At 44.5% G+C, this 20,045-nt stretch overlaps 2 protein-coding genes across 9 annotated transcripts in view; one reads left to right on the forward strand and one right to left on the reverse strand.

Moving 5' to 3' along the window:
- The window catches only part of KAT6B (lysine acetyltransferase 6B), a 197,283-nt gene that overhangs the window by 49,187 nt on the left and 128,051 nt on the right, over positions 1 to 20,045 (forward strand). The window lies entirely within an intron of this gene.
- Positions 2,093 to 3,925, reverse strand: LOC128840847 (uncharacterized). Of its 2 annotated transcripts, none has more exons than XR_008445720.1 (2): positions 3,139 to 3,925; positions 2,093 to 2,662 (listed from the first exon to the last, which is right to left on the reverse strand). XR_008445720.1 is itself a non-coding variant. In XM_054035332.1 (2 exons), exons 1-2 carry the CDS (start codon positions 3,826 to 3,828, stop codon positions 2,187 to 2,189), a joined length of 648 nt encoding a protein of 215 aa, XP_053891307.1. In that variant the 5' UTR covers positions 3,829 to 3,925; the 3' UTR covers positions 2,093 to 2,186. The 2 variants fall into 2 exon arrangements, 1 of the variants encoding a protein (XP_053891307.1); XM_054035332.1 differs by having other exon boundaries at positions 3,657 to 3,925.

Raw genomic sequence — 20,045 nt, forward strand, 5'->3', positions numbered from 1 at the left:
GCAAATGCCTTCTGGGTAAAAAAAATGTGTCCAGGGTACTTTTGGGTAACTGTCGTCATCCGTCCATCACTCCCGCCCTCCCTCCCTGAAAGCGCCGGCGGGAAATCAGTTCGCGCACTTTTCTAGTCAGTGACAGCGCGGACGCCACAGCACTGCGAGCATGGAGCACACTGCGACCATCGCTGCAGTTGTGGCCGCTCTCAACGCCTCACAGCTTATCATACACCTTTCCCTGAGGCAGATGCAGATAAGTCAGGCGAGGAGGCTACGTCACCGCGGTGATGGCCTGAAGTCTGAGAGTAGCACAGACCTCTCAGAAAGCAGGGGACCCAGCGCCGAGGACATCACGGTCGCAATGGGTCATGTTGATGCCGTGGAACGGCGATTCTGGGCACGGGAAACAAGCACTGAGTGGTGGGACCGCATAGTGCTGCAGGTCTGGGATGAATCCCAGTGGCTGCGAAACTTTCGCATGCGGAAGGGAACTTTCCTGGAACTTTGTGAGTTGCTGTCCCCTGCCCTGAAGCGCAATGACACCCGGATGCGAGCAGCCCTGACTGTCCAGAAGCGAGTGGCCATAGCCCTCTGGAAGCTTGCAATGCCAGACAGCTACCGGTCAGTTGCGAACCAGTTTGGGGTGGGCAAATCTACCGTGGGGGTTGTTGTGATGCAAGTAGCCAAGGCAATCGTTGATGTACTGCTGTCAAAGGTAGTGACCCTGGGAAACGTGGAGGCGATCATAGATGGCTTCGCAGCGATGGGATTCCCAAACTGCGGTGGGGCCATAGATGGAACTCACATCCCTATCCTGGCACCGGACCACCAGGCCAGCCAGTACATTAACAGAAAGGGCTACTTTTCCATGGTGCTGCAAGCACTGGTGGACCACAGGGGACGTTTTACCAACATCTACGTCGGATGGCCGGGCAAGGTTCATGACGCTCGTGTTTTCAGGAACTCTGGTCTGTTTAGACGGCTGCAGCAAGGTATTTACTTCCCGGACCACAAAATAACTGTTGGGGATGTGGAGATGCCTATAGTCATCCTCGGGGACCCAGCCTACCCGCTAATGCCCTGGCTCATGAAGCCCTATACTGGCGCCCTGGACAGTGAAAAAGAACTCTTCAACTACCGGCTGAGCAAGTGCAGAATGGTGGTGGAGTGTGCTTTTGGCCGTCTCAAGGGGAGATGGAGAAGCTTGCTGACTCGCTGTGATCTCAGCGAAACCAATATCCCCATTGTTATAGCAGCTTGCTGTGTGCTCCACAATCTCTGTGAGAGCAAGGGGGAGACCTTTATGGCGGGGTGGGAGGTTGAGGCAAATAGCCTGGCTTCTGATTACGCACAGCCAGACAGCCGGGCGATTAGAAGAGACCAGCGGGACGCGCTGTGCATCCGGGAGGCTTTGAAAGCTAGGTTCCTGAGTGAGCAGGGTAACCTGTGACTGTAAAGTTTGTGTACAGAGAAGCCGAACCTGCCCCCGTTTCTTTACCCAGTTAATGTTGACTATCCTCTCCAGTTACATACCCCCTTCACCCCCCCTTCCAACACACGTTTCGAAATAAAATCAGTTCTACTTTGTTAATGAACACCATTTTCTTTACTACTGTTTTCGCGGGAATTTTTTAAAACTGGGACGCGGATTGTGGTGCGGAGCGGGTGTAGTGTAGTGACGCAAAGAAAGCTTCTAAACTCAAGGATTGACAGGCTCCGCTGTGGTGGGCTGGTTCTTTCAACGGAGCCTGTCACCCCTCCTGATCGGGACTGTGTGTATGGGGGGGCTATGTGACTTTGTGGCAGGGGGAGGACGGTTACAGATCTCCTTCTGCGTGGCTCTGTGATCCTGCATAAGGACCGCCGCTTAAGATCTGTAACTGCCCTCCCCCTCCACAAAGTCACAGAGCAACCCACCCCCCACTACAGAACATGAAAACCACCTCCCAGACTGACCAGGGCAACTAGTCACTGCACTGTGTATGTGTCCTGCTGCTGTACCTGCCCCCGCCTATGTACCCTGCCAAAGGTGACTGTCCTGTCCAATTACCATCCGACTTTCCCCCCCTCCTCCAAAAGAATATGATGGAAACATTAGTTAACAGAAACGTATTTTTTATTATCAACTACACATGGAACTGGGAGGTGAAACTTGGACGGGGGCTTGTGTCAGGCGGGAAGGAAAGAACTTGTCAAATTTTGGGGAATGAGAGCCTTCTGCTACTAGAGCTCTCTGCAGGGGTGGAGTGAGAGTTTGCGTGGACTCTGCCGCCTCTCCTTCTGTGCACTTTGGGTGAGGGGGGTATGGGACTTGGTGGCGGGGGAGGGCGGTTAGAGATGGACTGCAGCGGGGCTCTGTCCTCCTGCCTCCGTTCCTGCAGAACATCCACAAGGCGCCGGAGCGTGTTCGTTTGCTCCCTCAGTAGTCCAAGCAGGGTTTGAGTCGCCTGCTGGTCTTCCTGCCGCCACCTCTCCTCCCGATCCATGTTTGCTTGCTGCATTTGGGACAAGTTCTCCCGCCACTGGGTCTGCTGTGCTGCCTGGGCTCGGGAGCAGGCCATAAGCTCTGAGAACATGTCCTCCCGTGTCCTCTTCTTCCTATGCCTAATCCTCGCTAGCCTCTGGGAGTGTGATGCCAGGCTAGGTTGTGAGACAGTCGCAGATGGGGCTGTGGGAATGGGAAAAAGGGAGTGAATTCCTCAGAAAGATAAATGTAGTTGTGAACAAAGAACATAGTCTTTCTCTGTGAACAAGACCATGCACAGCACCTATCACATGCGCACTCAGCACAAGGTCGAATTCTCGGCCTTCGCATTCAGTGCCTGGGGTCTTGCACAGCACATTTGAGAAGCGTGTCAGGACAACGGAATTTCTGTTGCAGGCAGACATGGTAAGCCGTAGACTTGTGGCAGCTTAAAACTTTAATATTAGCAATGGCCTCATTTCACATTGAAATCAATGTCGGTCCCTGCTGCCAGCAATCCGGCAAGCAGGAACTCTGCTCCTGTCCCACACCCTCGCGGCTGTCCCCGGGAACGATCCCTTTCGGCTGCCCCTCTCCCGCCTCCACCGCGTGGCTGCAAACCAGCGGTTACAGTTCTGTAAAGGAACGGTAAAGCAGTCCCAACACTAACATTCCCCTACCTCATTCAAAGCAGGTCACCATGAGCGACATCACCCTCATGAGGATCTCTGACAGCGAGAAAGAGAGAATGCTCCGGGAAAGCCTCCAAAGACCAGGGCCGTATGCCGCCCTGCTGTGCAGAGCAATGATTCCCGAGTACTTGCTTGTCTCATGGCGCGGCAACGTGTCGTACTACGGAGGACCCAATAAGGCCGCTCTCCCCAGGAACCTAATGCAACGGATTTCCAATTACCTCCAGGAGAGCTTCCTCGAGATGTCACAGGAGGATTTCTGCTCCATCCCCGGACATATAGACCGCATTTTACTCTAGCTGCTGTAGCAGTGACTAAACAGTAGAGCGGCTTGGGCAGGACAATCATGCAAAACTGGACATTGCTAGATTTTTTTTCAATAGTTGCACTGCCCATGACTGAACCGTTAAGCGCCTAGGGCAAACTAATCATGAGAAACCCATTTTTTTAATTGTTAATATTCCTGTTCTGTTAAAAATAAATGTTTAGATGTTTACAACACTTACTGGCTGATCCTTCCCCAGATTCTGTGTCCGGGGTAACGGCTGGGGACGGTTGGTAGGGGATCTCTGTAAGGGTGATGAAGAGATCCTGGCTGTCGGGGAAATCAGCGTTGTGAGTGCTGTCGACTGCCTCGTCCACCTCTTCTCCTTCCTCATCTTCCCCGTCCGCTAACATGTCCGAGGATCCGGCCGTGGACAATATCCCATCCTCAGAGTCCACGGTCACTGGTGGGGTAGTGGTGGCGGCCGCACCTAGGATGGAATGCAGTGCCTCGTAGAAACGGGATGTCTGGGGATGGGATCCGGAGCGTCCGTTTGCCTCTTTGGTCTTCTGGTAGCCTTGTCTCAGCTCCTTGATTTTCACGCGGCACTGCGTTGCATCCCGGCTGTATCCTCTCTCTGACATGTCTTTAGAGATCTTCTCGTAGATCTTTGCATTCCGTTTCTTGGAGCGCAGCTCGGAAAGCACGGAGTCATCGCCCCACACAGCGATGAGATCCAAGACTTCCCGATCAGTCCATGCTGGGGCCCTCTTTCTATTCTGAGATTGCACGGCCATCACTGCTGGAGAGCTCTGCATCATTGCCAGTGCTGCTGAGCTCGCCACAATGTCCAGACAGGAAATGAGATTCAAACTGGCCAGACAGGAAAAGGAATTCAAATTCAAATTTTCCCGGGGCTTTTCCTGTGTGGCTGTTCAGAGCATCCGAGCTCGTACTGCTGTCCAGAGCGTCAACAGAGTGGTGCACTGTGGGATAGCTCCCGGAGCTATTAGCGTCGATTTCCATCCACACCTAGCCTAATTCGACATGGCCATGTCGAATTTAGCGCTACTCCCCTCGTCGGGGAGGAGTACAGAAGTCGAATTAAAGAGACCTCTATGTCGAACTAAATACCTTCGCGGTGTGGACGGGTGCAGGGTTAATTCGATGTAACGGCGCTAACTTCGACATAAACGTCTAGTGTAGACCAGGCCAAAGAAAGAAGGCACCCACTACCTCCACTTCGACAACTCACCAATCCTCAGAATCAAAACATCAATTTTGATGGCTTGGTTGAGAGTCTGAAACAACCCCACTTCTCTGATCTCCAGCTGCGCCAGTATACCTGCCTCTCTCCCTTTGGGTATCATCTCTCTCACCTTCAGTCTGCATGGGAGCAAATCACATCTGACAAATAAATTTTGGAGATTATAAGGTCAGGTTATACCATTCATTTTACTTCTCTCTCCTACCTCCCATCCCTGTCCTCCTTCAGGGACCCCTCTCATGAACACTTGCTGAAACAGGAAATTGCTTCCCCTTTACATTTAGGAGCCATAGAACCAGTTCCAGCTCGGCATAGGGAGAAGGGATTTTACTCCCAAGTATTTTCTGGTCCCCCAAAAGATTCTAAATCTAAGACTCATAAACAACGTTTGAAGATACAGTAATTTAGGATGGTGATGCTTGAAGCTATACTTTCATCATTGGATCAAGAGGATTGGGTTTTTTTGGTCCTCTACAGACAGGGACACATACTTTCATGTTGTGCTTCATCCTGCTCACAAAGAGATTCCTTCATTTTCTGGTTGATTTGAGATCACTTCCAGTATCACATACTTCCTTTTTGCCTTTCCTTTGGTCTGAGGGTATTCTTTGACAGTTTTGGCAGTGGTCACCACTTTGTCAACGGGATAGTTTTTCCATACCTAGATGTTTAGCTCTCAAGGGCTGGAATTATCAGGTTCTCTCTACCATAAACATAGCATTGTCCCGGTTCCACCGGTTAGATATCCAGCTCAACATTGAAATGTCCACTTGGAATCATAGGGATCACCTTATACACAGTAACAGCTACAGCTTACCTTCACATGGACAGGTTCACTGCAGTTTCAAACTTTATTTCAAAAAATCAAGTAAGTCCACAGCAATCAACAAGAAATTGTCTTCAGCTACTGGGACACAGAGCAGCTTTGTAATGCGCCATGGTAACACGCCTTTGCTGCTTCCAGTGGTGGCTCAGGGTGGTTTACATGCTGAACAGACATTCTGGACAGCCTGGTATCAGTCCCTCATCAAATACAAGATTCCCTCAATTGGTGGAAGAACCCTCACAAAGTCTGTGCAGATGTTCCATTTATCCAACCCCCCTACTATTACCATAGTGACGGATGTGTCTCTTGTGGGGAGGGGGGTGCATTTAGGGATACATCCACACTGGTATTGAGATTGAATAGGGCAGGTGCTAAAACTGATCCATTTGGAAAGCCTCTGTCCAATCTCCATGATTTGGTGGCAGATTCAACAATGAATGATTTTGGCTACGTTCCACTCCTTCAGTATTATGCCAGAAGAGTGGATGACGTTGGTGAAAAAGTTTGCCAGCCACCTTCTTGGCTTCGGACCAAGATCCTTCAGAAATTCTGGATATATTTCATCCATTGCTGCTCTTTTCCCACACTTAGTGTGGGAGAGACCTGTGTCCAGTTCATCTATTGTGTAGGGGGTAGAAAGGCGTGGCACTGGTTTAATGCACAGTAAAGTTTGTTTGTGGACTTGCTGCCTGATGGTTTTTCTTTCGGCACATGGGATATGCCAACTAATACTCCACGTTGTGCTTTTTTTTTTCTGGTAGGACATTGATCCATAAGCATTCAAGATCATTTTCTTCCAAGTTATCAGCAACTTGGAAACAGATATTTTTGTCATTTTTGACAGAGTACCATTCCCCCTCCCCTTTAGTTCACTCAGTCCTTCCTAAATAGGTTATAACCATTGATTTGATTTTTTTTTTTAAACAGTCTTGATTTACACAATGGAAATAATTTTCTCTAATTTTAAATGGTTGCTTTAGGAACACCCTAAACTAAAACTGACTGAGCTCCTTGGACATTTGGGAAAGCTCGGATTCAAATGCAGCAGTTTGAACCATCTCTATGGCTGTGACTGCGCAGTAGTAGAGGAATTATGATGGGGTTATTTATTGTTCAAAAGATTATAGGTATTTGTGAATATAACTACACCTCTACCTCGATATAACACTGTCCTCGGGAGCCAAAAAATCTTACCGCAATATAGGTGAAACCACATTATATTGAACTTGCTTTGATCTACCGGAGTGCGCAGCACCCGCTGCCCCCCCGGAGCCCTGCTTTACCGCGTTATATACGAATTTGTGTTGTATCGGGTCGTGTTATATCGAGGTAGAGGTGTAATCATTTGTGGGATAAGAGTTTTTGGAGTTTTGTGTATTCAGTACAGTTTGGGGAAAAAACTCTCTTTGCACGTGCATCCACGACATTTTATCGAATTCTAATTTCCCACAATGCCAACCATGAATATAGCATCAGAGGTTTCAGACTTGTAACAAAAGAGAGCAGTTGCCTATCTGTCCACGAAGTAGGTAAGTCCATACAGCCTCGACAACATGCATCAAAACTGCACATCAGAAGACATAGCAGTGCTGACTGAGTGCTTTGTTGCTTTTTTAAAAATGTGCGAACAATTCTCTATATCTGGTTATCTTAAAAGCTTATTACTGAAGCATCAGAAGCACTAATTGGGATAGTAAGTAAATAGTAGCATGAGTAATTCAGCAAGGCTTTAGGATTATTAGAGATACAGAGTATTTTAGATGAATAGATTTCACTTTCTCGCCTGAATTAATTACTAGTTCAGTGATTTCGAGCCGAACAGGGTTTACTGCTTTTGTAGTACCCTTCCCAATAAAATATTAACTTAGATTTTTGTGGTTCCATTGCTAACAGATAGTGGGAGGAAAAAGCCAACCACAATCGGAATGCATTTCACATCCTAGTGTAGGATACCGCACAGTAGACTGTCTCCTGCCCTTTCCCCAGATTTGTATTTCAAGTCACTAGCAAGTTTAAAATAAAAAGAAATTAATTTTTGATATAAAATGCTACTGGAAAATGTGAAATTTGCATTGGGGAGTAGTAGCACAAAATCTAGAGTGCTTCAAATCCTGCTTATCTTCTGGGGGGGGGAAAACTAATTCACTTTGCCATCTGCTTCATTTTTATTTCTTCCCCTCATCCCGATTAACATTACTTTTTTTCTTTTCATCCATTCAGGTCCAATGTGTACTAAAAAGATAGCTGGCTCAGGTTGGTTACAGCACAGTTTTCTTCTGACCTGACACTACTAAAATTAGCAGAGTGGGCAGTACCTATCCATGATGTAAGTGGGATCAAGTGCAGTTGTGGTCCCATCCAAATTTTAACAAATGTTAATTATGTTGTAAGCGGGTGTCCTGCTACTGTTTATAATTATAGAAGAGCTTTAGCACAAGGCCTTTTCTTTTAGGTGGACTCTTAGCAAAATATTCCAAATTTCTACAATTGGAGGAAAATGATAACTCTTCAGTGCACAAGTTACAACACTCATTCTTGAGTAGAGAGGCCCTTAATAGAAGGACCAAGCATCCAAATGAATAACTGGAATTATCGAAGAGCATGGAAATTTTCTCTGCCTCAGTAAAGGATTCTGAGTGCAAAGAAGTCTCCAGGAAACTTGTATGGGAAAACAGGGCTTTGTTCTCCAAACTACAGTGTTAAAGGCATTTACGTTAGCCCTTTCTCAGGCCAGGTCTAAACTGCAAAGTTAGGTTGCTGTAAACTGCTTTGCGTCAGCCTAGTTGTGCATGTGTCTACACTTAATTTTGCCTCCCATCAATGCAAGTGACCCATTACAGCGATGCAGTAACATCAGCTCCCTGACAGGCGTTGTGCTGCCTCAACCTCAGGATATTAACCATGGCTCAAGTGTAGGCACTGCGTTCTTTATGTTGACCTTAACAGTCCTTCAGAAGCTGTCCCACAATGCCTGACACTGACCGCTCTGAGCACAATTGTGATCTCCACTGCCCAGGGGTCACAGAGGCCAGAAGGCCTACCTCCCCTTTAAAGCCCAGCAAATTTCTGAAATGTTTCCTGTTTGTCCATCTTGGCGAGTACACCTAGCAGCTCTCCATTGTTGTGTGCAACTGCCCAGCTGACCATGCCAGTTACACACTCAAGCTTGGTGTAGTGAGGAGATGTTGGGTCTCCTGGCACTTTGGGGACAAGAGGCTGTGCAGGCACAGCTAAGGATCAGCTGTAGAAATGTGGACATCTACGAGCAGATTGCATGGGGGTTGCAGTACAAGGGACTACAACAGGGACCAGCAGCAGTACTGTGTGAAAGTGAAGGAACTGCATCAGGCATATCAGGAGGCAAACAGTCGATCCGATGCCAAGCCCCAGACTTGCTGCTTTTACAAAGAGCTGCATGCTATACTTAGCAGAGACATCCCCCCCCCCACCACAGCACAGACCACCGTGGATACCTCTGAGGAACCCGAGTCACAGGTCCCTGGAATGAAAAACACAGAACAGGAGGAGGATGGGGGACACGTGACCGGGGAGGGTCAAGCTATTCTGCGAGCCAAGACCTGTTTGAGACCCCCCCGCCCCCTCCTGCAGTCCAGTCAGTCCTGGCAGTCTAGCACAGGCAAGCCTGATGCAGGGGAAGGAACCTCAGGTAAGTGTGTTTCCCATTAAAATGATTTACTGATGGTGCTTCTAATTTAACAGGACACAGCTATCAACTTTTCATTAATCAGCTCATACTAAAAGATAGCAATACATCAGAGAGCGAGAATTATCTGTATTTTGTTCCCTCATAGAGTTAAGCAGGAGAGGGCCATGCGGGGCAGTTTGTTCATGTACGCAGGGATGTCCCTTGATTCATCTTGAGAGCTCAATGAAACTTCCATGGAGGTACTTTGCAGTCCTCTCCTGCAAAGGTCTAGGTATGGTAGCAAGTATCCGAGGGGTAGCCATGTTAGTCTGGATCTGTAAAAAGCAACAAGGAGTCCTGTGGCACCTTATAGACTATTGGAGCATGGTGGTGACATGCATCTGACGAAGTGGGTATTCACCCATGAAAGCTTATGCTCCAATACTTCTGTTAGTCTATAAGGTGCCACAGGACTCCTTGTCGCTAGGTATGGTAGGACGCTTTCCCATGCCAGTCAGTGATACATTGGTCAGGCACCATTGCAGTATAGGCAAGAGCATACGGGCTGGGCTGCTTTGGGACACCAGTAGCAGCTGTGGACTCTGTGCCTTTGTTATCCTTAGGAGTGAGATATCAGCTAAAATCACCACTGCCTATGGAAAATGGTGCCAGTATTCAGTGCCATTGCACTATACTCCTAGTTTCATGCAACCAGGCAATACCCTCCTCATTTCCCTCATCCTTAGTGGGCCATATTCACTGTGGTTGGTGCTGTGAGTGTTGACATGCACTCTAAAGCAGAAGTGTCAATAAGCATGTCTTGTATAAAACTTCAGGAAAACAAGGGAAGGGAGTTCTGAATCTTAACTTTCACTTTCTGTTGTGACTGCATTGACAGTGGTACCTCTGTGTTTCTGTCTGCAGATGTCACTATTGAGACCTCGAGGGGTTCCTCCTCCACATGCACAGAACGCCAGAGAGAGAAGAGGATTTGGGATGACTCATTCAGTGAGAGATCCTGCAAGCGAGTGCTGCATCAGATCATGAGCAAAGATCCTGGAGGGTGACCATTGCAGACCAGCCCGGAGAAGGAAAGAGCTGATAAGAGAGAGTTCCAGGAGGAAAAGGAGAGGGAGATGTATCGGGATATAACAGGGCTTCTCCAGCAGCAAACAGAGATGCTGCATACTTTTGTGGACCTGAATGTTCAACAATCTTGGGCTCACCTCCCTTTTTGCAATCCATGGAGAACCTCATTACAGCATCTCCCTACACTCCTCCCCTCAACATTCCACATGGTGTCAGGGGCCGAATCCCTTACCCCTACCAGTCCACCCCGGGGGACATTAAGGACAACCACAGCTTCATATATGCTGACCTGTGAAATGCATGGTTGCTGTATGAGGAGATAAAATGGACATTAATGTTCTTTCCCTTAAGTTCAGTTTCATTAATTTTTCACGTTTTTAATGTATTTGCTTTTAATTGCACAGATTTTTCTTTGCACTGGTTTTGTTACTGAATAAAATTCTATTATTTGGAAAATAATTCATCTTTATTAATTCACACATATGTTTCAGAGTGCCTAGCAGTTCTGAAAGCACCCACTTACTTGTTACTGTACATTGACACACAACTCATAGGATCCTTGACACACCGTATAATAATCCATAAATGTACAGCAAGCACTACAAAATTAATAGGTGCAGTGATCGTGTTATATTCACAGATGTACGCCAAGCACCGCAGAATTCCTTTCGGTCCCAAAACAGCAGGGCCAGATAGAGCACAGTACACCACAAAGTATTACTGTGCTCAGTGTTAGTGCTCTTTCAAAGCCCCCCTGAGCTATGTAGCTCCATATTGAGCTCTTCTAATTGTCCTTGGCTGTTCAAACTCAGCAGATACTACTCCCCCTCCAACCCAGTGGCAACTTTTCCCCCTTTGCTTCATGGATATTATGGAGACACAGCAGGCAGCTATAACCATTGGGATTTCTTTTTAATGATACTTGTGAGTAAATAATGTCATAGTCGCTTAAATCTACCAAAAGCACATTCAACTGTCGTGCACCTGCTGAGCCTATAATTCAGTCTTTCCTTGGTGTACAGCTTCATGAGTCAGGGAAACAAAGGATAGGCTGGGTCCCCCAGTCTCACTGTTGGCGTTTCAGCATTGCCAATGGTAGGTAATCTGCCAGTCAGGAAAGAGAGTCCCTGCTTGTAGCTTTCTGAATAGTCCTTTGTTCTTAAAGATGCGAGCATCATGCCCCTTGCCTGACGAGTCAACACTGATGTCAGTGAAATGTCCCCGGTGAACTGTCTACACTGGTGTAACAATAGAAAAATAGCCCTTTCTGTTGATGTACTCTATAGCAAGGTGGTCTGGTGCCAAAACAGGATATGCATGCCATCCGTTGCTGCACTGCAGTTTGGGAACAGCATTGCTGCAAAACCACCCACTATGTCCTGCACATTGCTGAGAATCACAGTCCTGCATAGCAGGAGACGATTAATGGCTGTGCACACTTGCATGACAATGGCTTCTGCAGTGGATTTTCCAACTGCAAAATGATTTCCCACTGACTGGTATCAGTCTGATGTTGCAAGTTTCCATAGTGTGATCGCCACTCACTTCTCTTTGTCAGTATAGCTCTCATTTTGGTGTCCCTGTGCTGGAGGGTTGGGGAGAGCTTAGCACACAGATCCAGGAATTCTGCTGCCACTGCTCATCATCCCAAACCTGCATTACAATCCCACCGGTCAGTGCTTATTTCTCAGGCCCAGAAGTGCGCTCCACCATCTGCAATTACTCTGGGAATGCCATCAACAAACTTGAATTAGTTCTTGCTGTGTCCCACAGCAATATTTTCTCCAAGAAATCATCATGTTCCCTGCTTATTTGGTTCTTACAGCTCTGCAAATACTGGCGGATTGTGTGTCCTGTGCTTGCAATGCTTATGACCGTAGTGAAGATATGTGCAAGTTCTATGCTTCTGTCAGAGATGGCAAACAGCTAGGAGGGATTTTTAAAAAAAGACAGGAATTATGGGATGGTAGATGACATAAGATGGAGATAGTTACACACTGGGAAGTTGACCCCTTGCTCCTGTCACCCTTGCATGACTTGTTTCTTCCCAACCATGCATTGCCAAAACTTCTCAAAAGACACTGTGCTGCATGGTGGCAGATTGTGCACTGGGACACCTACTCTGGTGCATTACATTGTGCAGCAACACAAACACTCCTGGTGAGTACACACAATGCTGGCGCAAGAAGCCAAATACTCTCACAAAGAAGCAATGTGCTTAACTGCAGGGGCTTTATGCTGACATAACTTTCATTGAACAAAGTTTGTAGTGTAGACATGGCCTCAGACTCCTGAATCAAAAGCAGGAATGCATTCGATTTATAGAAGATGACTTTCAGGGCCAAATGGTACTGTCAATCCTACAAAAGTGTCTTTCATAAAATTTTCTTTTAACTTCTAAAGTCATTTTAACTGGAAAAATTTCTAATTTTTTTTTTTTAAATTTATTTTCATTATTTTAAAAAAGAGAATCTCAAGATATCACAGGTTATGCGGTGGTCCTACCTTAAAGATGATCCAGCTGTTATCCTCAGCTTATTGGTAGTCTCTTTCCCTGCAAAGTGAATGCACCTTGCAAACATGACCTGAAAACAATAGATGGTCCTTTTAAAAAGAGTTTTTTGTTTGTTCTGTGCCGATTCCCTTAGGCTTACTTGCCCCTTCTAGCAGGGCTCTTTGACTAGGAAGGGCAAGGGTCAACTGGTTATCTGACCATAAGTCCAAACCTTCCTCTAAGTAATTGCCAGGTGCCATCTTGTTGCCTCTTTATGTCCAGCAACAATTAAGGATGTTATCAAAAGCTAGTAATGTGGCTTGATGTATTTCATTTATATCCCTGTTGCCAACAGAGCTGTCAGTCAAATCGTAAGATACGTACAGTCCAGTATTTTTGTTTATATAAACCAAACCATAGGTGTCCTGAAAGCAGTTACGTTTTTACTTGATTGTAAACTGAACTGATTTGGATTTCTAATTCAGTGACACAATGACTAGGGGCTTGTCTATAGTTTAAAGCACTTAAGCAGCACTGGTGTAGAGTTTAGTGAAGACGCTGCCTACACCCAACGGGGGAGCTTGTCTCCTTGTTGACATACCACTGTCTACACGGGTTAGGTTGGTATAACTACGTCGCTCAGCTGAGTATGTTGCTGAGTGACTTTAGTTACACTGACATAAGTTGGCAGTGTAGACCAAACTTAAGCCCTTACAGACATACCCATTTTCCCCATATACTTAAGTTTTTAATCCCCATTGGAGGATTAGGGAAATTCTAATAAATCTAGATCACAGCCCAGGGAGTCTGAACAAAGATGGCCTTTCACCAAGACCAGCTGTGGTAGGGGCTGTGCTCAGTCAAACTTCCAGTATGGAGCTACACCTCAGTCTTACTAGATGGAAGTACACCTTGCCCTATTTCCACAAGAATTTCGCTTCAGGTTTCCATCAGGTAGGCCAGAGCTACTTGAATAGCTCCAAAAAATATCAGATCAACTTCAACAGCCTGACTTTGGTCCCCAAGTTCATATGGTCCCTGCTAGCACACAGTCCCTTCAAAAAAATAAATAAATGGGATGGGCTTCTAGAAGATGCATTTCCATATGCTGTGGAGATGAACAGTTCTAATTGGAGGAACCCTCTGAATTTCCTTGGCTTCTGCAACAAAATCCACTACTTCCTCTAGAATCTAATCTTTCATTATTAATCAAAAGAACTGAATGTTTTAGCCCTCATGGTCTCAGAGAAAAATCTGAACCAATGATGGGGGCGGGGGGTTTGTGTGTGCGATCAGACATGCAGAAGGAAAAGCTCTGAGAGGTAGGAATGGCTTGAATCATCTCACCGGGTGTGTTTAGTTGTCATCATTAGGCTTCAGAATTAATATCCCTGTTAACTATTTTGACTACTGATAATTTTAAGGCATGTCTAGCGTATGGGATGATTTATTTTGGGATAATGTTTGCTGTGGAGGATTTCAGGGATCTGAATTACGAATTCATTTCACTTCTCACCTCTGTCTGCAAGAGGGGAGAGAAACTAGAGATGCGTTATGTCCAAGCCTTAACCAGAAGGTATGAAACCCTTGAACTAGCTCTTGTCCCTCTTGACCCTCTAAGACCTCAGACACCCTCTGCTTGGCTACCAAACTACTTCCTTTGCTGCTGATGTATTTAACAATACAGGTATTTGCTGTATTCTGGTTCTGATGGAATTCTTTTACACTACTTGGAGGAAACTTGAATATTCTTCCAGTGCCCATAATCCTTAAACAGTAAGTTTGGGCTTTTTCTAAATGGGGAATATAGGGTGTGTGGAGGGTGGGGAGGGACAGGGTAGCGGGCTAAATTTCTCACTGTCTATAAGGGTATATCTACCCTGCAATTAAAAACCCGCAGGTGGCCAATGTCCGGTGACTCAGGCTCACAGGGCTTGGGCTAATGGGGTGTTTAATTGCAGTGGTGACAGGTTTGGAGTCAGGTTGCAGCCTGAGCTCTGGGACCCTCCCATGCTGGTTGGGCGTGTTGGCAATCTACAGTATCTTGATGCAGAAGCCAAAAGTGAGAAGCTGAAAAGCCCTGCAGAATAGAGACGCTTTCTATCAGAATTACCACAGCTACCACCACAAATGTAAATACTGGAGATGGTAAAATACTGGATCAGAAATTGCAATAGTAAGATCCTTGGTGACGCTATGAAACTAGAAGAATTAAATTAGTGATGTTTTCAGTGTACATTTATGAATAAGTTACTTGATTGGGATATTACCATCAATTCCACCATAGAAAACTGCAACCAGCTAGAGAGAGAGCATGTGAGTGAGTGACACTGTGGAAGCAGAATGGATAAAAATCACTATTATTTTTAAAAAAAAAAAAAGGCTAAATTGGGTTCATTTACATTTCTAGTTCATTTCTCATTTTATAGACAAATTACTAAACTGGGTGTTTCATACTCTTCTTTAATTTGCTAATTGTGAGTAGAATTTTAGATTTTATGACTTTTTTCTGCTAAATTTTACACTTCAGCTGTTCATCTATGCTGAAAAAGACAAGTCCAGGTGCCCATTAACATCCTTCTTATTAGAACAAAAACTCAGACATAAAATTGCTGTTCAAATAGTCTGCACTATGTTTTCAACCAAGATCACCTCCAATATATTGAACTTCCACAGCTCAAGAGAGCTGAAATACTTTGACCAGGCTATACTTCTCCATCAGAATTTGCAGTCTGAAATTAATGGGAGTTGTACTCCTAAATCACTTTTGAAAAATCACCCCAATGGGCGCCTAAATACAGTCTTTGGATCACATGTACAATGTTAACAGTGGGGACATTTATAAAGTACAGCTCTAGCTTGATGAAATCTGCCATTTTCTTATTTCTGTCCTCTTACTCCTCTGCTCCAGTCAGGGGCAATCCTAAATTTAGACTACAAGCTGTTCAGAAAGAAATGTTTGTTTCTCAGCTTTCATAGCATATTTACTTTAGTGCCTGTTAAAAGTACACTTGTATTTCCCCAACCGTGTCTGTTTGCTCTTCGTATGAGAACAAAATATGTTGTGCACAAGAACATGCAGATATCTCAGTATTTTATGTTAAGCGATAAAAATATTACTAAAGAGTGCTATCAGCTGTCTTGCATCTGGGTGCAATATAGGAGTTACCATTTTAGTTTTCTGGATAGAAGGGTTTCTAAGTGAGTGTATTCCAGGGTTTTCCAGAAGATTAGGTGTACTAAACAAGTTTGCCACTGCTTCAAGATTGAATCAGCCAAGACATTTCCTCTCTCCATCAGTCCAGGTCATTATCTGGCACTGGTAGACCTGCAGGACTCATATCTACATGTTCCAATCGACCGCTGTCACTGGAACTAAATGTGTAAATTTCTGGAATAGGAGGTAAATGAAGTTCCTGCTGCTTTTCAGTCTCTTTAGGTAATGAGTCTAATCTATTACTGTAAAAGTTCTACCCGTCAATGAGTGTACTACTTTAAGTAATTCTGTTGCTTAAATCTAATTACTATACAGTGTGTTTTTAAATCAAACTTTTGTGGGCTGCAGCGTGAAGCATCTTAAGCCTTGTCAGAACATAAACTGAGCCCAGTGTACATTATGGAATTGTTTTAAGAGTGGTAACTATGACCCTAGATCATTTTATGTACCATATTTATGGGGAAAGAATTATGGCTGTTGTAGTTGGTCAGTTATATAGAAACTAATGGAATTGACTGCAGTTAGATGCAAGAATATAGGCTGTGCAAATGAATAGAAAGAAAGAAGCAAACTCATTAGTCTGTGACATTGTAGCAGTGAATTGCAAGGTTTTCATGACGATATAAGCACTATTTATAAAGCTCTTTTTACATTACAAATAATTTAATTTACAAACTGTCAGCACTCGAAGAAGAAAAATCTTTTAGGACCAGAAGTTTGTGTACTATAACATATTTGTTGGTCTGATAAAAGGTATATCTCATTCTAGCTAATTTAACCAGTATTTCTGTTAGAATTTTAACTATAACTCTCAGCAGGAGAAAATTGTGGGATGTGCTATGATCTTGTGTTTAAGGCTGCTTAGCATCAGAGCTTCAGATATTTATGCAAATAATTGGGGGGTTTTCAGAATTTTCCTGTGGTGCTGAAAGCTGTTTATCTTCAAAACAATATTTTCTTTCTGTCTGCCCCCACGCATTTGCCAATTTCAATGCCCTCTCGATTGTGCACATTGGAACAGTGATTTACCACCCTTGCTGTCGTGTGAAGATTGTTGGTAAACAGAAAAAAAGGGTGCAAGACTCAATGAGGAAGGGTGGGGGGAATGTAAAGAGAAGCGTTATGAAAGCAGGATAGTGGAATGTGAAGCAGGAGGATGGGAATGGGACTGTCTGTACTCTTAATTGTGAAGTGGTGAATTTATGGTTGAGTCTCTTACTTTTTGAGAGGTTTTGGCAACCATTCTGCCAACTAGATATTCTTTGCTTGCCTTCAAGTTGGCTAAATAGCTTATTTTGCAGTTGCTGGCCTTCCTGTGGTGTGGGGGCATTCTCAGGAGCTGTAAAGCTGATGTAACCAGCCCTATATAGCATCATGCATACAGCATGAGCCAGCCTCCACTTCTCTGGTATAGAGTTTGGGATCCTCTTGGGGTCGGTAGCAGAGCAATCATTGAACTAACAGTGTCAGTCTGTTCCCCACAAAGCCTGCAAGCAAGTCCAGGTAAGGGAAGGAAGACCCTGTAGGAGCCCCATGCAGATGATGACTAGAAAAATTTTCTTTTTGTCTTAAGCGCTTGAGGGGAGGGCCTTACATCACTTTTTCTCTGTGTCTGCATTCGTTGTCTCTGAACTTAATAGATTCCAAGGCCAGAAGGGACCATTGTGATCCTAGTCTAACCTCCTGCATAACGCAAGCCATAGAACTTCCTCAAAATAATCTCCAAAGCATATCTAATTCAGGAAGCTAATTATTCTTTCATTACATGCTCTCCTGCTACTGGATTGTCAGATAGTTCATCTGAGGAAAAAGGAAGAACTTCCTGGTGTATGCACACGACCACAGAACTCTTAAAGCCACAGGAATCTCCCAATCCAAAGCTGTCCTTAGGGACAAAGTTCATAAAGAAAGCAGGGCCAGAAAAGACCTGAGAATTAGTCCTCCCTTTCTTTCATCTTCACTCTTAGTGTAGCTCAGTACTCCTGAGGGAGATGATTTGCAAGGTCATTTAGTGCATGGGACCCCACTGCTTGACATAGTAGCTGGTTCTGGTTCTCTTATAAATACCACTGTCCTCTTCTGTTGAGTGCCTCATCTGTCTTTAACAAACACTCAAAGTACTCTGTACCGCCACAGCTCAGTATTGAAATGATGAATCAATGTGATTTCTAACAGTTTGTTTCTCCCTCTGAGAGATCCTAGGTTGGCCTAGTTTCTGTTTTTTGTTTGTTTTGTTTTGGCTACCAACCCAGGATGCTCCACTGACATGGGGGACAGTAGTTCTGACCGCCAGCCTGGCAGTGACAGTTTCCTCTTTCCCCCGGACCCTGATTTGGCAGTAAAGCTCAAGGTTGACTTAATTTCCCACCTCTGCAGCAAGGCTGACTGGCAATCATTGTAGTTTAAAACAGAGAAAGGTCCCAAAATACATAGTGCTTATCTTTAGCCCAACTGATCTGCCACAAGGTCACTTTTCAGCTTGTTGGAGGACAAACTTCTTCAGTGCTTTCTAAATAATTGAAGTCCAGATAAGTAGACATTAGCAGCAGCAATGCCTACAGTCCTATCCCTGAAGTTGCATGAAACCTGCAATTCCCTTCTGCGCTGCAATTGAGGTCCGAAGTGGATAATGAGGATTTACTTCCAAAGAACCAAGTATATTACGAGGCCACATCATACATTAAATCTACTCCAGCATTCATTATAGTTGATACAAAAGGAGCTCTGGAGTATTAACGTGAGTGTGTGTGTGTGTGTGTGTTTTGCTTTAAAAGCTAGAATACCAGCAAACCCACTTTTGTTGAAGCACATTAAGCTATTGGTTGAAGTCCCCTGGAAGAAATCCTCAAGGCTTAGAACACATCCCTCGGTGAGGGGCTGTTTATGTTTTGACCCACAAAGGTAAAAAAATCCCAAGCCACGTACAGGGGTTTTTTTTTTTTTTCCCCTAGCAGACTGGTTAATTAATAAAATTCCATGCATTTGTTGGATTCCATCCTGGTGATTCTCTAACTAATCTCAACCAAATGGCTTCCTCTGCAATGGGACTAGTTAATTTTTTGCTCCTTTTTCAGCATTCCCATGTTGCACTTTCCTTCCAGGTGTCTACAAAAATGATCTATAGAGGAAATCATGCCTTTTTCATGGGGTTAGCAATCATATAAAAAGGGCATGTAATCCTCCACATTCTGCTGTACCAGAAGGATCCGTGAATGCCTTTTTCCAGGCATATAAATTGGTAGTCTGGAAACCTCCTTTGGCATTTTGGTGCTTATGCTACAGAAGAAAAGATATGTAGTATGTTGGGTAGAAAAATACCAACCCTGTTTGAAGGAAACCTGCAAGGCTAACTGGTCACCAGAAACTTCATTCTTTTTCTAAAGATTTCAAAATTGATTTGTTATACTCATCAAATTTAAAAAACAAACAAAAAAAACCTTTCAGCCAGTAGATGCTTTACTGTGCTATCCATGCATTTCAGGACCCAGAGATACCATTAAAATTTGTTTTCACATGTATATTAATACAGATTATATGTAAATATATAGAGATAATTATTGCTTCGGCAAGCTAGTTATTTTTGAATTCAAGGCTAATTCAATAGGCTTTACCATAGCTTCTAAATCTCAGGCTAATATTATCTTATAAAGGGTTTCTTATTAGTCTCGTTTCTGTTTGAACCACAGCCACTTTCTTTTATTTGTAGTGATATTTTGCCTTTCCCCACTATTTTATTACCCTCTGCAGATGACTAGTTGATGGTTACTGATTGTTACTTCCCATTTCTTATGACTTCTGTCCAGAGCTGTAAATCTGTTGTAGGAGAAGGACTGGTTTTGCATTACCTGTTTGTTTTAGTGTCTCCTAGTACATGTATATGTAGTATTCTCTGTGGGCTTAGTTTTGCATAACCTTCTTTTATGTCTAATTTCAATTCAGTATAAGATGGGCTATTAAGTGGAACTAACATGTCGCTATCATGACATAAACACATTACAACTTAAACTGAAGGAAAAGAAAATTAATGATTTAGTTTTGCCTCCCTGGCCTTGGAAGCATTTGTGTGGGGAGGGCATTATGGGTTCAGCTAA

The sequence above is a fragment of the Malaclemys terrapin genome, chromosome 7, assembly GCF_027887155.1.
Source record: "Malaclemys terrapin pileata isolate rMalTer1 chromosome 7, rMalTer1.hap1, whole genome shotgun sequence".
In the NCBI taxonomy this organism is placed as follows: Eukaryota; Metazoa; Chordata; order Testudines; family Emydidae; genus Malaclemys; species Malaclemys terrapin.